The sequence below is a fragment of the Stegodyphus dumicola genome, chromosome 6 (assembly GCF_044657685.1).
Source record: "Stegodyphus dumicola isolate Sdum_Otavi_A_Nest chromosome 6, ASM4465768v1".
NCBI lineage: Eukaryota > Metazoa > Arthropoda > Arachnida > Araneae > Eresidae > Stegodyphus > Stegodyphus dumicola.
The window spans coordinates 149584817-149604201 of record NC_140773.1 but is presented as its reverse complement, the minus strand read 5'-3'; the positions used below and the strand labels follow the sequence as shown (position 1 = coordinate 149604201).

General features: G+C 32.3%; 2 protein-coding genes across 3 annotated transcripts in view; one reads left to right on the top strand and one right to left on the bottom strand.

The window, feature by feature from the left end:
* RpL29 (ribosomal protein L29) overlaps positions 1 to 13069 on the bottom strand; it is a 31309-nt gene extending 18240 nt beyond the window's left edge. Inside the window, exons 1-2 of the mRNA XM_085819002.1 lie at positions 12918 to 13069; positions 11978 to 12016 (exon numbers count right to left, since the gene is read on the bottom strand). Of these exons, the coding sequence (XP_085675128.1) occupies positions 11978 to 12014 (37 nt within the window). The 5' untranslated portion in view covers positions 12015 to 12016; positions 12918 to 13069. The remainder of the gene's footprint in view (positions 1 to 11977; positions 12017 to 12917) is intronic.
* A 665-nt stretch (positions 13070 to 13734) lies between these two features.
* mEFG1 (mitochondrial translation elongation factor G 1) overlaps positions 13735 to 19385 on the top strand; it is a 178673-nt gene continuing 173022 nt past the window's right edge. The window contains exon 1 of one of the 2 annotated variants that reach the window (XM_085819001.1): positions 13735 to 13882. In XM_085819001.1, coding sequence (XP_085675127.1) covers positions 13820 to 13882 — 63 coding nt within the window. In that variant the 5' untranslated portion in view covers positions 13735 to 13819. The remainder of the gene's footprint in view (positions 13883 to 19385) is intronic. The other variant, XM_085818999.1, reaches the window with a different exon arrangement.

Genomic DNA, 19385 nt, shown 5'->3' with positions numbered 1-19385 from the left:
ATTATTCAATAAATCCTAGAGGACATTTATTCTTCGTACACTTTGTTTGATAATTTTGTTTACTTTTCCGCTTAAAAAACTTAATAAAATTTAAGATATATACATTGGATAACAACTGTACGTTTTATTTAATTATTACTCATGATCATTCCCAGTTCAACACGAGGCTAATCCGGTTCTTATAAATCACAACGCAATCCTAATAGTTAGGTTAGATTTTAGGTAAATTTAATTTGTGTGAGGTGTATTCTTAAAAGGCACCTTAACACTTGAAAACACAAATATAATTATAATAGGAGTTGTTTTCTCCACTGAAGATTGAGATTAGAATCTGCCCAATCTGGAATAAAATAAGGCTTTTTTTGCAGACATTCTGCAGCTAAACGAAAGAAAGAAATATATTTAATGATATTTTTTTTACTAAATTGAGGTATTTTATATTTATTTCGCAGCATACATAAGGAAAAAATATGTGCATTAAATTTCGTGATGTCATCATACTGCCAGAATTAATTTCAGGATTATGCCAGAGAAAATTTCCTGAAATTTGGAAATATTATTTACTAATGATAAATAAATTTAGAGGGAAGAAGCAACATTAAATGATATGAATAACATAAAAATAAAGATAATTACTTAAAAATTTAATTAGAATAATCATCGATATTTTAGCGAATATAACTAGTTATATTACATGGTTATCCTAGATGATTGATTACTACTTTTTATTTTACTGCAAAATGACAAGGTATTTATTAAAAAGAAAAGAAAAGAAAAAAAAAAAAAAAAGATTTTGCGGTAAAATTCTAGTATACGATATGGCCTTCGCATGATTTTGAAAATTGTCGCCAAAAACAAAATGACCCGTTTACTGCTCATCATCAAGTCGCCAAATCCCACTGTACCATACATGGAGATTATTCTGACCAAAGAACGTCTATGTAAAAAGCGGAGGGAAAATTTGCCAAGGGATTTGACGATGGAACGGCCAGAATTTCCCTCTCCGCGATGTGTACAGGAAATTGAGAAACACGTGTTAAGAAGAAACGTTCTTTGACAAAAAAGAAAACTACAAAAATCCGTTTTTAAATTATTGCGAAAAATCCAAGAAGAAACGTTTTATCAAAGAACGTTTCTTCTTGGATTTTTCGCAATAATTTAAAAAACGGATTTTCGTAGATTCCCCCCCTCAAAATAACTAATCCATGAATTAATTTACTTGTGCCAAAAAATATTTTCTTTTCCTTTAGAGTTTAAAGACATTTTAAACAATATTCATTTTATGAACTCTTGATAACGTGACCGAACTTCGACACCGGTTTCGAGCTTTAGCGACAGATATATCGCGCATGCACAGCTGTTTCCCGCTATGATGGAATCGAGCCACGTCTGTTGCAGAGAGGTTTCCCTTCTTTATAATACATATTTTTTTAATTCTAATCTTCATGGTACGGTATACTAGGATTAAACCCATTTTGTTTTATACGAGAACAGGTACTTTCTTTAGTTCATGCACTGCACATGCGATTCTCGAGGTTACTGGAAACCAAAAGTTGCGGGAAACTTGCTTTGCCTTTCTAAAAAGACAATCAAATTGGAACTGCGAAAATTGGCTCTATGCCAGCTGCTCAAATGACACTCACGTGATACACAATTCGCCAAAAAGTTATCTCTTCCGATGTCGGCGCAAAACTCGCCTTTTTTAGTGGGATCGTTGTATGAAATTCCCTGACTTTTCCCTGAATTTTTTGGTCAATTTCCGAATTCCCTGACCTTTTCTGGTTTTCCAGGTAGCGTGGCAACCCTGTCAAATGCAATGTTGAGTCCATTTGGCTGCAGGATTGTCTTGTGCACCCTACAGGTGGTAATGGAGCAGTCGATAATTCGGTCATCAATCATAGAAATGATGAAGTTCACATCTGCGGACGTTATGCTTCTGGGGTCATCTTTGCAGACGACCCGCAGAGTGATTGCCTTTCTCACAGCTTGACTATAACAGGGGTGTTTGTGGGACCCCAAAAAAATCCCCTGAAACTTTTACGGACTTACTTTACCAACATTTTGGAGTTTCGAGAAGGGGGGGGGAGAGAAATGAAAAATTACATTATGAAGTATTGAATGACCTAATTATAAAAGTTCAATGAATTTCTTTTTTTGCAAAATTAATAACCATAAATTTTCAAACATATAAACTACTACATTTTATGTAAATATTTTAAATTACCTGAATTAATTCTTTAAAAAAATTATCTAATTTCTGCTGCTTTTTTTTTATTTTCTGATGTTTGTGGGCTTGTCTTTCTTTTGTGGTGAACTTCATAATTGCAGGAAGGTTGACTTTTATTTTCCTCATTTACAGTTGATGAAATTTCCTCGAGAACTGCACATGCAGAGGTAGAAGCAGTTTGCTTTTCTGTTAATGTAGAAGGTTTTTCAGAGACTTTTATAGGTGACTCATCTGAAATAAATGTTTTTAAGTCCTCTTGATATGTTTTCCAACTTCTGTTCATATTCAGTAAGACATCTTTGTGAATTGGATCAGTCATTGGATTTTTTGAGACATATTTTTTACATGAGGTTTCTTTAGAAGCCATTAAATCATATTTAATAGTTTGCACTGCATCTAGGGAATCAATCTTAAGAAAGGTTCTATAGTCAGTGACAAGTGTATCCATTAAGTTGAATGCACTTTCCACTAATGGGCCATGGAAGCAGCTAAGGCAGGCTTTGACCAATTTAGCCAATGTAGGATATTTATAATCATTTGTGAAATCATCTTTTAAATTAAAAACTTTAGACCAATATTTATCAATTGTACACTTGACTTGATTTCCACTTTCATCAGATGTGTAGAGCATTTCTTTGGTGATATCAATATCACTCTGGTATAACCTTATTTCAGCTTCTACTTTTGACTTTTCATTATCACTAAAAATATCAGACATAAAAGATGATAATTTTTCAAAAGCTAATATTGTACTGGTTTTACCTCTTAACTCTGGATCTAATGCTGTAAAACTAATTAGATATGAATTTTTAAGGGGTAATTTCTGTTTCATATGCTGTGCAGTATTAGTATAAGCTTTCATCAGAGAAATTTGGAATTCTTTTGCTTTTGGATGATTTTTTGATAATTTCTTCAGGAGAGTGGAAGCTTCTGCACCAGTAAATATTACTTTGCTAGGTAGATGGAATTCTGGATTTGTGACATCAACCTTTAATAAATCATTATAAGACGTGCACTCTATATTTTCTGGCTTCATAAAAAAAGAGAAAAATTTTGCCATCAATTTATAAATACTGGAATGTATTAAATGAAGCATTGGTTTTTTTGTTTCAAATAATTTAATATATGTGTTGAAGTCTGGTAATACTGCTGAATATAATGCCATATGCAATAAAGTTTTGTTTTGCATAACAAATAACTCATTTAGTATTCTTTTTTTACGAGCTAAAGCATCCTTTGTGAGTTGTTGGGAATGCAAGCAAGAATACACCCCTTCAACAATTTTTTTCTGAGCTGCAGAAATATTTCTTTTATTGTATACAGTTTCAACATAAGAAAAATAATCCCCTTTATCAGTTTTATCCAAGTAGTGAAAATAAAATGCAATAAGAGCATCCCACAGATCTTTGATTCTTTCTAAAACACATAAAATATACACCCACCTATGGTCTGGTCTCTTCAAGGGCTTAAGTTTTTTCATGGCAAGGGATTCACAGATTTTGAAAAAATTTTCTCTTTTACTGTAGCTTTTCATATCAAAATAGATGTCATCAAACAAATCTTCTAAGTATCTATCAAAACATGAAGCAAATTTTTTTGCACAGTTATTAGCTGTGTGACATGCGTCACCATCAATATCTAATAAGTGAGGTGCTTTGTTTGATCGTAGTCTGGTTTCAACATCCTTTTTTTTCCCGTGCATGGTGTTACATGAGTCCATTAATACACTAATTAAGTTTGCCCATGGAATATTATTATCTTCAATAGCATACTTGCCAACCTATGACACTCAGAAATCAGGAGATTTTTTTAAGAAATCGGGAGATTTTTCACAATGTTAAGACTTTTTAAATGAGGAAAATATAGTTTTTAATAATGAATTAACTTATTCTTGCATTTGTTGCTTGCATTTAAGAATTAGTAACTAATTCTTAAATGCAAGCAACACAAAAATACCTTACACATAAAAAACATTTTTATTACTTGCATCGTTTAAGAAAACAAAACAAAACAAAAAAAAACCTTTAATCAGTTTTTGTACAAATGGTATAAACAGTGGCAGATTTTGCTTTCTTTAAGAAAGAAACTTCCTAATTTTGTTCATAGCAATTGCCACGTAGGCCTGCTTTCACTAATAAAAGTTTTCTAATGTGTCATCACTAATATTAGATCTAAATTTAGTCCTCGTTTTCGCAACAACACTGAAAATCCTCTCACACTCTGCATTACTATGGGGAACAGATGGCCAACATAATTCTAGACAGTTCTCTATATTTTAAAATTCCATCAGCATCTTTCAGTTTTTCAATTAAACTCCACTGGGTGTCAATCCTAGCTGATTTTATAACTTCATCCAAGTTTTCTAATTGTAAACTGCTATTATGCAGCTGTTGGACCTGTTCCAATTTTTTCTCCTTTTTAGAACTCCTTTCAAGATTATAATAAATATCAACAATGTGTTCATCCACATTTATTGGTAAAGAAGCTACTCCTTTTTCAGCTGCTAAATTTAAGAGGTGACAGGTGCACCTCATAATCTGCAAATCTGAATTTTCCTTTCTGAAGATGCCTGCAACACCAGTCTTCAAGCCTACCAATACTGGTGCATTATCGGCACATAGTGCTAAGCAATTATCCAGAGGGACTGCATTTTCTTTTGAAGTTTTAATAATTAGGTGTGATATATTAAAGCCTGTCAAATGTCCTTCCAAAGTGGGGACAGAAAGTAAACTGCACTCAATTTCTGAAGACTCTGGATTAAAAAAAGAAACAATTGGATACAGTTTTGAATCGGTATTATTGCTTCCATTCGTAGAGAGGCAGAACGGAGCTGTTTTAATGCGATCAATAACTGAAGATTTATTTTTCAAATCCATTTCTTTAACAATTGCACCTCTTTTGGTTCTTGCACTTAAGTATTTCTTAGCGATTTCACTATCAGGAAACATTTTTCTAAATAAAGCTGCAGCGTGATCCGATGCATTCAGTGGCAGGTTGTGCTCCAGTAAAAAGGCAGAGAACAGACATTCTGCATTAATAACTTTTTGGTTCTTTGTTTCCGAAGAAAAATTTCATTTTTCATTTTTTTTCCCCCCCGAAACAGCTCATGTTGCCCTTGTGTTTTTGTGTACGCACATGTTTGAGATCATCCGCCCTTCCACCATGCGAAATCGAAAAATCGCAACGACAGGCGGTACACATCACAAATTTATTACATTTCCTTGAGGAAATAATGGAAGGAAAGTGAACTGTGTACGATTTTTGAAACGTACATGAGTATTTCACCTTTCTCGCAGACATAACAAAAGATGATAATTTCTAAAACTATTTCCCGAAGGCACGTGTACTCACACAACTCAGGACAAAATGACCGAAATAACTAAAGAACATCCAAATAACAGCTTGTTTTGTCCTCATTGGCTAATATATGCCAGATGACACGCAGTGGAGCACGATACCCATTGGAGAACTGGAGAAGGACGTTTCTGGATACGTATATGCTCTCACTCACAAAGCAGAAGTTATCTAATTTGCAAGGTTTTGTTTTAGATATAATCTAGAGGAAATTCCTTTGCTTGGGACGTTTAAAATCACTTTTTTTGTTCATATAACAAAGTATTAAGCCAAGTTCCATAAAAATCGTGAGAAATTTTAAGAATAAGAAAAAGTCGGGAGAAATATATTGTAAATCGGGTTGGCGGGAGAGCGGTCGAAAATCGGGAGAGTTGGCAAGTCTGCAATAGTATTAACAACTGCTTTAAAAACAGCTTCTGAATTGCAAGATTCCATCTTTAGAGATGCAAAATGATGAACTACAACTTCATTTTGATTGTTGTCATAAAACTGCACCAATATTGCCAGTATACTTTCTTGAGCATTGCTAGTACTTTCATCCAAATTTAGAGAAAATGGAGTCTCCTTTAAAGTTTTAATGATATTTTCCTTAATAGTTTTTGCGAGCCTATATTTCATCTTATAACATGCAGTAGTCCTGGACATTTCCAACGAGTTTAGTGCCGTCTGATCGTGGCTCAACTGTTTGCAGAATTCAATTAAATTGGGAGCTACATTGAAAGAAAGAGAATTCTCAGCGATAAACGAAGTTATTAATACCTCTTGGCGTGCTTTTCTTGTCACTATATCCAATGGCCGAGCATCAGTCTCCAGTAAGTCATCAGTATTTTTTGAATAAGCATAATTACTTAAAGTCATTGAATGTCTAATGCACTTTGAATATTTTACGTGTGTCACAGTTTTAGAATGATTTGTGAAAGCCTTCAATCCTTCCCCACCATACTTTAGCAGTGAGTTACAAAAAACACAATATGCTTGTCCAGCAACATTTATTTTCTTGCACCATGTGCCGATGGTATCCCCATTACCATCTCTCCGTTCAATCCAATTCCACCTAAATGCATTCCGGAAACCTTCTTCTAATTGTATAATATCACTATTTATATCGAGAAATTTTATAGTGAAATTCTCTTGCGTACATAAATAAAAAAAATATTTCAATAAACGAAACGAAAAATTTACACATCGGAGAAAAAAAAGTTGAGAAGCGATCAATGACAAACAGCTAATACTACAAAAAATCCCCCTTCTCTACTTATTGGTGCCACGCCAGGAGAGATAAGACCTTTGAACCCAGAGTCACGTGATCGCACATCTGGTCGAACAGTCTCTCCCTTTTTTTGCTGCTGCGCCTACTTGCCGAAAAGAATCAAAAAGAGAATGTCCGAGAACCGGGGATACGAGTCATAACTCGCAATAAGGAAAGAACAAAAAAGAAGTTTTTCCCCCTTTTCATGCATTATCACTGCCTTTGGAGAAAGAAAGGAAAAGTTTTCACCACACACACTGACCTTGCATTTTCTGCTTTCAAAGGAAACAAAATTACCAAGATCAAAATAAATAATTCATTATTATTCCTACTTCCTTTTGAACGACGATCCCCGGAATTCCAGGATTTCCCCGGAGCACAAACACCCCTGCTAGAAAGCCGTCGTTTCTTGAGGGCCATTTCAAGGCGTCACCAGCAATGCGTTCTCTCTTACGAGAATCTTCATTGCTTGGAAGACTCTTTCACGAGTTTCACGGTCACTTCAGAGGTCCCCAGCTTTAGCTGTTTTTTCCCTCGAACCTTTCCAGGGCCCTCTACAGCAGTTTCTGCTCCTTCTGGCATTGTCTCTTCTATCTTGTTTTATTTACAACCTCCATCATTGGTGACTGGTCATCTGCTTGTGCATCTGCTGCAGCACTTTTGACAGAGGCGTCAGAATCCATCTCCATCGGATTCAAGGCGTACATGTTCGAAGGCAAAGCGCCCCTTCACCAGCAGTTCTGGTTTCTGCAGTCCTAAAGAGAAGAGCGTCCGCACCCAAAAGTGCATTCACTCCCTCACAAGGAGCTACAGTGGTTAAAGTGGGGGTTTTAGAGGATGCGTTTTTATACGATTCTGTTTTTTTGACATCCATCTTGGTAGTTGATTGAAGAAAGGGGAGACAAATTCCTTCTGATTTTCTAAGAGCCAGTTTGGTAGGGCTAGCCCCAGATTCAGCAGCCAGCAGTGACCTCGGAAGAGCCCCCTACCCCTCCTGCTCTGTAATGCAGGACCCCACCCAGGCACCACCTGGAACTATAAGGCAGGCGAGATTATACAACAGCTGATAGAGCAGCCAGGACATGCTGGTTAGGCTGCCTCGGGCTCCTGTATTATCTGGCGGCCTGAGACGCAAAACTCAGTTTTTCTCCTGTATCTTCTAAATGGCTGCTTCCTCCAAAAACCCTCCTCTCCAGTCTAAAAGGTCCTCGGAATTTCAGATCCTCCTCCCGAGCGCCAGTTTTCCCAAGGAGGAACGGTCCATCATGTCATCATAAGCTTATTCATCATCAGACCGAACCTCATCCCACTAAACCCCGGTATGCCACAAGACTTTGTGGCAGTTACCCATTTAGCACCACCCAGGGAGCCCGTGTACTCCCCCCCCAGTCTAAAAGAAAGTCTACAGTATCACAAGAAGCTAAGCTTTTGCATTAACTAATCTAAATAAAATAACAAATTTCTCCCAAAAAGTGAAGAATATATTTTCATTGGATAGGCTGAGGAAAGAAAAGCATATTATCTGTGGAAACTGGAAGTTGTGAAGTATAAGTTGTGATGTTAGATTTTTGGAACTGCCGGAAACTGAAGCAAGCTCAGAAACACCTAGTGAAGAGTCATTCATCGAATTTGTTCTTCTCATGAAAACTCAGAAGCCAATAAGAATTCTGAAGTGCCTGGTGAAGGGACAGCAGACATTGAAGAAAGCATAATTCAAGGTCAATATTCAGAAACAGGACTAGGAAGACCTACATTTCTGAAAACAGGAAAACCAGGCAGACCAAGAAAACTATCAGCAAAAACATGCCAATTTCGTAAACTGAAAATTTTGAAGATCCAAAAAACTGTAGAAGAAGCTTTATCCAAACCTGATGTAGAAAAATAGAGAAAAGCTATGCAAGAAGAATACGATTCCTTAATGAGGAACAGTACGCAGGAATCGACCAATTTTTCAGATAATAGAAAACACTTTGGCTGCAAATGAGTATTCTAATTAAAGTGAAAGGCAGATGGCAGAGACAACTGGTACAGGGCTAGACTTGGTGCCAAGACATGTTTGCAAAAGTACAGAATTGACTACATGGAAACACTGCCCATGGTTCACTATAACTCTATACAAAATTTTTCTATAACTCTATAGAAGCTGCCAAAAATGGTCTAAAAATACATCAAATGGATGTTCAGTTTATCTGAATGCAAAAACTGTGAAGAGATTTACATCTCCCAATCAGAAAGATTTGTAACTTCTAAAGGAACAGCTTGCAAGCTCAAAAAGTCCTATGTACAGTCTGCTTTCTTTAAGAGAGCAGGCTGAATGTGCAATTTAAAATTAGGAAAACTCAAACTCGTACTTAATGCACGCACAATGCATGTTTTAATTAACCATTCATTAATTTTTAATTAATCATTAATTGTAATCAATTTTATTACATTAAAAATCCATACACATATAAAACAGAATAATTAAAAATATGTCTTATAAATTATAAGCACATTTAATTAGAAATTTTCATTTAACTCCTCTAGCACATATATCACTAAATCTACTAATATATCATCGAAGCAAATATTTTAAATCACTACTAATCACACAAAAAATCAGAATCCATAAATCATTTATCTTTATTCTGGATTTAATTTCCACAGGGAAATAAAATGTTTTTAAAAAATTTAGATAACTAAGAATAATACATATAATTATTTAAAAATACTCATAATTTGCAAATGCATATATTTATATGTAGCATGCTTAGCAAGCTTAAGTTCTGATTTTGAGAATGTTTTTTTATAACAGTTCTTCATTTGCCTGCATATTTATTTTTTCAATCAAAACTGCTTCGAAAGTTTTAGAATGGACCTAAATTTGGTTAAAATTCATTCTGATTTTTTTAAAATAGAAAACATTCTTTCGCAAGCTGCATTTGAATAAGGTATTATTAAGACAGAAAGCATTACAATAGGCAATACTTTGTTATTTAATATACCCATTAATATTTTTTTAATTTCTCCCCATGCTATATCAATAAACAAATCTGCAATTTCTTTCAAATCATCTACTTGATACATAGAAAAGTCAATTTGCACTTGACTAAGATATTTTTCATCAATAATGGATGAGAAAGTATTCATCAAGAAAATAACAAAATGAAACTTCATTCTCAAATTGATGTCAGCAACTTCAGCATGTTTTAGAAATAGATCACTTAGTGGAAATTTATCTATGATTTATCTGAAATTTATATACGACAAAGTTACAAAAAAAAAACTTGCACAGATTTAAGAAATAATTTCAATTCACTTTCATTCAACTTGGCATTTTTTAAATACACGCTTGTTACTGCACCAATCACAAAATTTCCATTTTCTTTTTGTTTACTACACTTCTGAAATGGAATAGATGTTCAAGTAACATCTTCATTTTCTTTAGAAGTTACTGATGGTTTTACGAATCTAACAAATAAATTCATCAAAAGTTCAATATCTCTTCTCAATTTATGTATATAAGGAGCTTGTTGCAAATTAATATTTACTGTCATAAACAAAGTATTTTTCAAAAATAACAAGTACAATTTAGTGGTAAGTAACATTTTTTTAACGTTTTGCGATCTCTTTCCTTCATTCTCACTGTTACCTGGTTGATACCCAAAAAATAAATAATAATAATAATCAGAGCATCCCACTATTTCCAAAATCCTTGATATAGATTCTAAAAGAGACAACCATCTTGTACTGCATTATTTCAAAATTTTATGAGATTCTGCATTCTGTCCCAAAATTTGTTGAGTAACTTTGAAGCTGTGCTTCCGTTTAGAACTTTTCTTCAAATAAAAATATATATCTATTAATAACATTTTGATTTGAGCCAATTAATTGTTTAGCAGCTTTTTTTTTTTTTTTTTTTTTTTTTTTTTGCAGCTATATGCAAGAAGTGGCATGAACAACCATGGATGATTATATTTGGTTGATGCATTTTGATAAATGATTTTGCACTGTTAATTTTTCCCATCATATTACTAGCATTATCTGAAGAAAATGATATGCAATTTTTCGATTGTAAACCTTAGCTGTTAAAGTTTTCACTTATAAAATTAAAAATACCTTTTCTGTTATTATTCATGCATTCTAAAATAGAAATCAATGAAGTAATCACTCCCTTTCCTTTACTATAAGCTTATAATCAAAAGGTACAGTTTGTTATCATTAATTTCATCAGTGCTTAGAAGAAAATTATGTATTGCATACTGATTGTAGAATATCAGCAACAGTACTTTGTGCAAGCGTTTTCACAATAGCAGCAGTTTTGGTATGGCCGAAACTGAAATCGGTAGATTATATTCAATTAAAAATAGAACAAAATAGCATCCGGCTTTTATAGCATCTGTTTCATCATCTTTTATTAAGAAATTCATTATTTCTTTAGATTTTACAGTGCCAAGTTCTTTATGCTTCTGAGTAAAAGCAAGCCGTTTACCTTTCTGCCATGCGCAACTGAAAAGTCTTTCTTTTATACACTGCAATGTACATGAGAAATTGTTTTAAAAATTAGATTCAGAAGTTTTTACTAGCTAGGAGTAGAATGAAAAGGAAAAGAATTTCTTCAAATTATCTATCTCTGTGAACTAGAAATAAAATTTATGTTCTAATAAGAAGATTGCCTGTTTTGTCAATTACTGCAAAATACATTACAGTGTTCTGAACTTCAAATTTTTATACTAGTACTTACACACCTATACAATCATAAAATTTTAATTAACTTATATACTTCCACACCTTAATTACCACTGGCCAAATACCTTGAACTCCTTTTACCGTATCTTTAAATTTAAACTTACAGCTTGGAACATTTTTTTCCGTGACATAATATTACAACACTGCTTTTCCTGTTTTTAAACATGCATTTTAATCGATAAAAGAGACAAAAAAAAAAAAAAAAAAAAAAACAGATTAAAAGTTTTAAATCAATTTTATATAACAATCTGCATTTTATTTTAAACTCGAATATCAAGACTACATTTGCTCATATGAAGCAACGTATACATCCCTTATATGAAAATATATGTGCCATTTATGGAACATATAACAAATGGTAGCCTAAAATTTTTTAATTGAATGCTGCTTTTTAGAAAATTAAATAAAAGAAAGCTTACTCTGATTGTGATTTGTGTGGTTCTTTGACTTTGCCATAACTGAAAGAAAAGAAATTACTTTAAATGATACAAAACATGCAGTGAAACATGAATGAATATAAAATTAATACATCCTCACTTAATAAAGCCTCAAAAAACATTACAATATGAACAATTTTATCAAATTTCGGCAGAACAGGGTAGGCATGGCTGGTTGATTTATTAATGAAATGTTAGTTAACTGATTCATGAATGATTTATGAGAAATGATACCTTCAAGGAACTTTCTCAATGAAAGTGACTCGTATTTACTTTACATGAAGACAACCTTAACAAAATCTAATTTGCTGTAAATTCTTGCTAGATTTTATATAATCGGAAAAAACCCGGATTTGTCGGGGAAAATGAGGTTGTTGAGAACAACAATATACTTACAATATACCCTCTTTTAGTCTTGTATTATTAATTTCGACAGCAATTCAAACTAAGAGTCACTGGTAAAATTCTTTCTTCACATTTATTATTAGTTACACTTACGTTAAGCGATCTAGAAGGCTTGATCGATCTTGAGTACATTAATACAATAAAGCTGAGTTATATAAAACTGTACGAGGATAAATTATGTCGAATTATTTTATATAAAATTCTGGACATCAATGCCTAACACTGATAGAGAAATATAGACACGATTTAAAACTCATTAAGAAAAATAACCAGCCACACTCATGGAAAAAAAACAAGAATAAAAGATCATACAGAAATCCTCTGCTTTTTATAACTTCCTTCATACTCCCGATTACACCATAAACGCTCATTATCATAATGTGCAAACTGATACAAAGCACAAGATGCACATTTAGTAGCATTATGAAATGGAATGCGATTTTAATCCACTGGAAGAAGCGTTTATATCAGAATTTCTGAAATGTAAAACAAAGGATATTAGAATACTTATACTCACTGAACCTCCTTCAGCTAAATTTATTATTTCTTAGGGCAGATTCAGATAACTCACAAATACAAAATTTAAGAAAAAATTAAGGTAACGAGTCAGTACGCCACGAGTTCACGAATCCACTAACACTATTTTACGTTCTGTTATCACTGTTGCCAAAACGTAATCAATTTTATTTACCTAATAAATTATAATACTGCTATGAAAAGGTATTATAACTTTATTTTTTATTAAAATATAAACTTTTTGACATTGGAGTATGCATCTTTACATTGCATTTTAATGAAAGTTATTAATTGCATATTCAAATTATTTTTCTTTCTAAAGCAACATTTGTAGACCGAACGAGGCAGCAGTATTTGTAAATATCCTACTTATAGATAAACTAATTTATAGATGTACTTAATATTATCAAACTGTTCTTTAGATTACAAATATTAAGCTGAATGTTAATTAAACACTTTATAACATTCCGTAATTACCATTAAACACGCTTATTAAACGTGATTGTTAAACATGATTGCATTAAAAATGAGTAAATTATTAAACATAGTTAAGAGATATACTTCCTCCTTCTTTATTTAGATTTGGTTAGTGTTTTCAAAGCCTCTCTCAACATACTATATGTTTACAACAGCCTATCAGGCCTTGTTTGGCACATTTTTCATTGCACTTTGGGATACATTCATGGTTAGGTTACTCCACGCTTCTCTTTCATCTTCCATCTATTCATTATTTTTTTTATACAGCCAGAGCCTTATTTTACAATCAGGGCCTTTTTCTTTTCATTTACCTTGATTTTTCACGCTACGAGCTAAAGGACTTAGCTTGTGCAAGCGAAGACATGTGTTTACCTTGTTTGTCTGTCTGTCTGCTGTTGTGTAAACCGTCTTTTTAATAGATTTGCGATGATTTGGAAAAGTTACCAGCAGTTATTTGGAAAAATAAACAAGAGAGTGTTTTTTCAGTTGGTAAGACTGCTGGGCAGGCTTCCTCTTTTTTATCGCATTTATAGTTAATGATGAAGATGTATTTATTTCGGCATGTCAAAAATCATACAAAAAAATGAAATTAATCATTTATTAATGTGTACATATTCGGTAAAATCCTAGTATACGGTGGATTCTAGTATTATGTATATTTTTATGCGTGTTACTGAAAAAGCAACTATTAGTGTGTTATTTCCCTTTCTTATTAGCGTACAGAATTCGCCGGTCGTAATGACACAATCAAATATGAAAACTTGTTTTCCTTCCTCGGACGGCATTAAATATTCATTTATTTATGCGATAACATCTGAAAGATACGTAAGTATGGAAGCAGGTTCATATGTAGCATCAGGAGGTCCAAAGTTCAAAACATGTGGGGGAAGCATTTCTTTTTTTTTTTTTTTTTTTTTTTCGGGGGTGGTTGGAAAAAATCTAATGACTTCTGCTGTTGTGTAAACCGTCTTTTTACACAACAGTAGCAGCTTTCGTGAGCAAGAAATGATATTAAGTCTTGTTAATTTCATTTGAAAATAGAAAAGGACACTTTTGGAAATCCAGGAGGACCACAGTTTGAGAAACACTGCTCTAGTTAATTCATATTAACTGGAATATAAAATGGAGCTTTTCCCTTAAAATGTTCTTTTCTGAAAATTGTATCAAAATCTTGTGAAGTTGCTATCCTAAAATACAACTTAAAAAAACCCTTGTAAAGAGATTAATTGACCATTTCTTACTCAGGTAAAATCTAAAATGCGGGAATGAGGGCCGAGTTATACTGAGCATCATTTGATTGAGTTTTTTTCAGGTAGAATTCCCATTGTGTTCTGGTGAGGAATGATGAAGTATTCCCAAAATAAGCATAGCTGATGTTCTCAAATTAGCACTGCTCTTGTGAGTTCCATCATAAAACAAAACAAAACAAAAAAAGTTTCAGGAAATAGATGCCAGTTAGAATTTTTTGAGGGTGTAGCTTTGAAAATACGATTTAAATCCATTTAAGTGATCTGAGTTATCCTATTTAATATATTTTTAAATAAACAAAAAAAAAAAAAAAAAAGTGCTTGTATATTGTCTCTTTAAAACTCTTGCAGTGATAATAATTCATTAATGTTTATTTCATTTATTCTGATATTTGTTTGTAATCAAATGAAGGGAAGAAAAGTATTGCTAGAAGTATTTTCTATTTTTCCTTTTCTTTGTCTAACTCAACGGTTCTCAATTTTTTTTTCAAAAGGGGAACATTTTAATAAATTAAAATGTTCTATAGATCACCTTAACTCTTGTTCCTTTCAAAAGCAATTTTTTAACATAAGTTACTGCTTATAATTTTTTGTACTATTAATTAAAATTTATTTAATTGTATATTGTTATTAATCAATTTAATTGATATAAGAACAGTTATATTTATTTTTAATAATCCAAGGCTATTAGAGTTTGTCTAATCTTTATCTTATTAACCAAAAATTAGATAAATGTTGCTACTCACATCAATGACATTAATGAGTGTGCTGTTTCATGCACAGCTTGTCCATGCCTAGATGTATGCTGGTAAGCTTAAGTCTCAGATCAGAACATAACATCGATTCCAATCTTTTTTTTTTTTTTTTTTCTTTTATCCCAGTTAGCACTGAAAACCAGATTACATACAAAACAAATTGAATTATAAATTTTAAAGCACCAATGTACAGTTCAATATATTCCATTTTCACTGGTAGTGAGTTCCATAAATTAACCACACTTTCTGCGTGGAATGACATTTTAAGTCCATTGTCACTAGAGAGTGCAATTAATTGTTTTTGTTCATTCTATGATAATTTGTTACTGTCAAAATTGCAATGGAAAGGTCAAGGATCCATGAAAATTCATTATATTTACAACTTGAAACATAAGTTTTGTATTGTAACCATGAAGTTTTGAGATGTGAATTTATTTCATTGCATAATTCCTTTCCAATAATAATATAATTTTGTGCTAGAAAAAGTACTTAGGTTATGAGTGAGGAAAATTTCTCTATTTTACACAACTAACCCACAAACCAAGTTTATTCTCAAAGCTTTTAAATTCCTCATGGACACTGAGAACAAAGAATTACCTTGTAGACAGAGACTTAGTTCATGTAGTTTTGAGAATAAGATATTTGCTATGTATCTTTGTGGTGTAGTTGGAAGCAGGTCCATCTAGCATTAGGAGGTCCAAAGTTTAAATTGTGTGGGGAGGCATTACATTTTTTTTTTTTTTTCTTAAAAAAATCTAATGACTTTGCAGATATACCAGTGTTATGAGCAAGAAACGATGTTAAATCTTGTTAAATCTGAAAATAGTGGAGGACATATTTTCAAATCCAGTAAAACCACATTTGAGAAACACTGCTTCAGCTAATGCATCATATTAACCGTGTGAGCTTTATGTGGTCATCAGAAGTTTTACTACTTGGCATATATTAGCTTATAATTTAAGATGTTTTGCTTTCTTACTTTCGGTAATAATGTAAATATCATCGTAATGAATGTAAGTTTATGAAAATATGGACTAAAATAAGTAATTATACAAACTCAATTAATAAATGCTGTTTAAATACCAGTCGTCATGACGGATCTAAAATCCTGTGCCGCTCGGACGGTTAACTGGAATATAAAGTACAGCTTTTTCCTTAAATGTTTTTTTCTGAAAATCTTGTGCAGTTGCTGTCCTAGAATGCAGCCTAATATAAAATACATATTTTTGTCTCATTTTCCATAGCATTTATATTAGAAGAAAATACAGTACTTTTTTATTAAAGCAGCCAGCTCAGTCAGCCGCAGAAATAGGAAGGTTAGCCATAATGAACAAACTTGTAGTACCAGGAATGAAATATCACATAATGTAATTTGGGTTGATCTTTGAATTATGGTAACTTGGCGATTTTTTGGCAAAAATTTGGCGACCAACTCTGCTACATCAACCCTCTATTTTTTTTCCGCCTCCATTATGTCTTCACGAAGTAAAGACATGTTTCTTTTCTTTTTATTTACTGAACACTTTTTCCAACAATCTACTAGCAGAATTACACTTATGCTAGAAATTTTATGTAACAAAACTGCTTAATCATGACAAATATTAACTGCAAAATTGGGAAAAAGTGCACAATCGCAAACTCCTTGCGCGTCTTTTCAGAATAGCACATACACATAAACCATTTACACGTCGAATTATTTTTACTTAAAAGAACATCCCAGAATTGCACAAAAATGGCATTGCACACACTCTTAACTTTATCCATCTACACTGCTATTTTCTCATAAATTACAAAAATTTGCACGAAAATGCAAAAAAATTCTGTGAATCTTTAAACTCGGTAAAAAGCACATATATGAAATTACCTGATCACGAAAAAGTATATACCCTTTCCAAGGATGAACATTTCCATGTATAAAATAAATAAAATATCCAAAAACTTTTACCTCTAAATTATCTATTATATTATAAACGTCACCAACGAATTCATACTGCAAACATTACAAATGGTTACAAATACTTAGTGTCAAATATTTAAATTATTTCCATACACATTTACTTCAACTGAAACGTATACCAAATTCCTACAAACATAAAATTCACAAAATAACTATCGTTTAATTAAAATATCACTAAACCTTGTACACAACGACTTATTTTTACTTAAAAAAACATCCCAGAATTGCACAAAAATGGCATTGCACACACTCTTCACTATATCCACGTACACTGCTTTTTTCTCATAAATTAGAAAAATTTCACGAAAATGCATGAAAATTTTGTGAATCTTTAAGTCTGGTAAAAAGAACATGTATGAAGTTACCTGATCGCAAAAAGTATATACCCTTTCCAAAGATGAAAATTTCCACGTATAAAATAAATAAAATATCCAAAAACTTTTACCTCTAAATTATCTATTATATTATAAACGTCACCAACAAATTCATACCACAAACATTACAAATGGTTACAAATACTTAAGTGTCAAATATTTAAATTACTTCCATGCACGTTTACTTTAACTGAAACGTATACCAAATTCCTACAAACATAAAATTCACAAAATAACTATCATTTAATTAAAATATCACTAAACCATGTACATGTCGACTTATTTTTACTTAAAAAAACATCCCAGAATTGCACAAAAATGGCATTGCGCACACTCTTCACTATATCCATGTACACTGCTTTTTTCTCATAAATTAGAAAAATTTCATGAAAATGCATGAAAATACTCAACGTATTCTACTCAAACGTATTCCAAAATACTACAAACGTATAACTCACAAAATCATGATCATTAAATTAAAATATAATTAAATTAAAAACACTACTTAAAATATAAATAAGCACATACATTAAATTAATAAAAATTAGATTACAATCCTAATTACTTTAAACTAAATCATTGCTAATAACAATTTTCCAATAATATCATATTAATTTATTTACTCCTTACATTTAGAACAATGCATAAAAATAATATCCTCAAATGATTAAAAATACTAACTTACCTAATCTTCAGAATCTTTATTACGTGGCACGCACACTTCTACTATTTCACACAACACACAATGAAGCTTAATACAAAATAATATACAGTCAAAAGTCTTTAATCCGGACTCGTCGGGACTTCGGTGATTCCGGATTATAGATTTTTCTGGATTATAGATCATCAGTTTAAATCTGGTAAGATGGCATGCAAAAATTATAAAATTAAAAATATGAAATCATAATGTATAAAATAATGAGCAATTATGTTCTAAGGGGTATCAAAATTTACAAAATAAAAAGCTTAATATTTATTTGTTTGCTTTATTAAACATTTCTTTCAACGCGCGCATGCGTAAAGCATACATTATGCATAGCCAAAATTAGAAAATTGCAACCAGAAAACCATTTGATTTGTATTCGTGATATTTATAATGACGAGGAATGTGATTTAAATCATATCAAAGACGAAGTACATCGAGATGAAATACTACATTTAATAAGGAATTATAAGCTGAATAAAATAAAAACATCTGCCCTGAAGATAACGATAGTGTTGACAGATCAACTTCCAGTTCATTGCACGCCTCCACATCCCCCCCCCGCGCAGAGCAGCGTGAAATTGATAAACAGATTTCGGAACGGTTAGATAGACAAAGGATATGCCTTTATCCATTTTTTGGAGCAATTCCACTTTGTTGGTTGTATTTGATGGACATCGAAACATACTTTCGTTTTCGTAGTTTCTTTGGGAGCTCCAGCATCGGAAATTCTATTTGACATAATCGAAAGTTCAAGCTTACTTTTATAAAATTGCTCTTACGGTCTGCAAAAAATAAAAAGCCGGATCCAATTTGAAGATTAAGGAACAACGCAATCATCAACATTAACTGAAATAGATAATTTTAGCTTATACCGTCCGTTATACATTAAACGCGCAGCGAAAACGTATTCTGCGCTTGTGCACATGCAAATGCGCAGTCGTAAAGGTCTTACG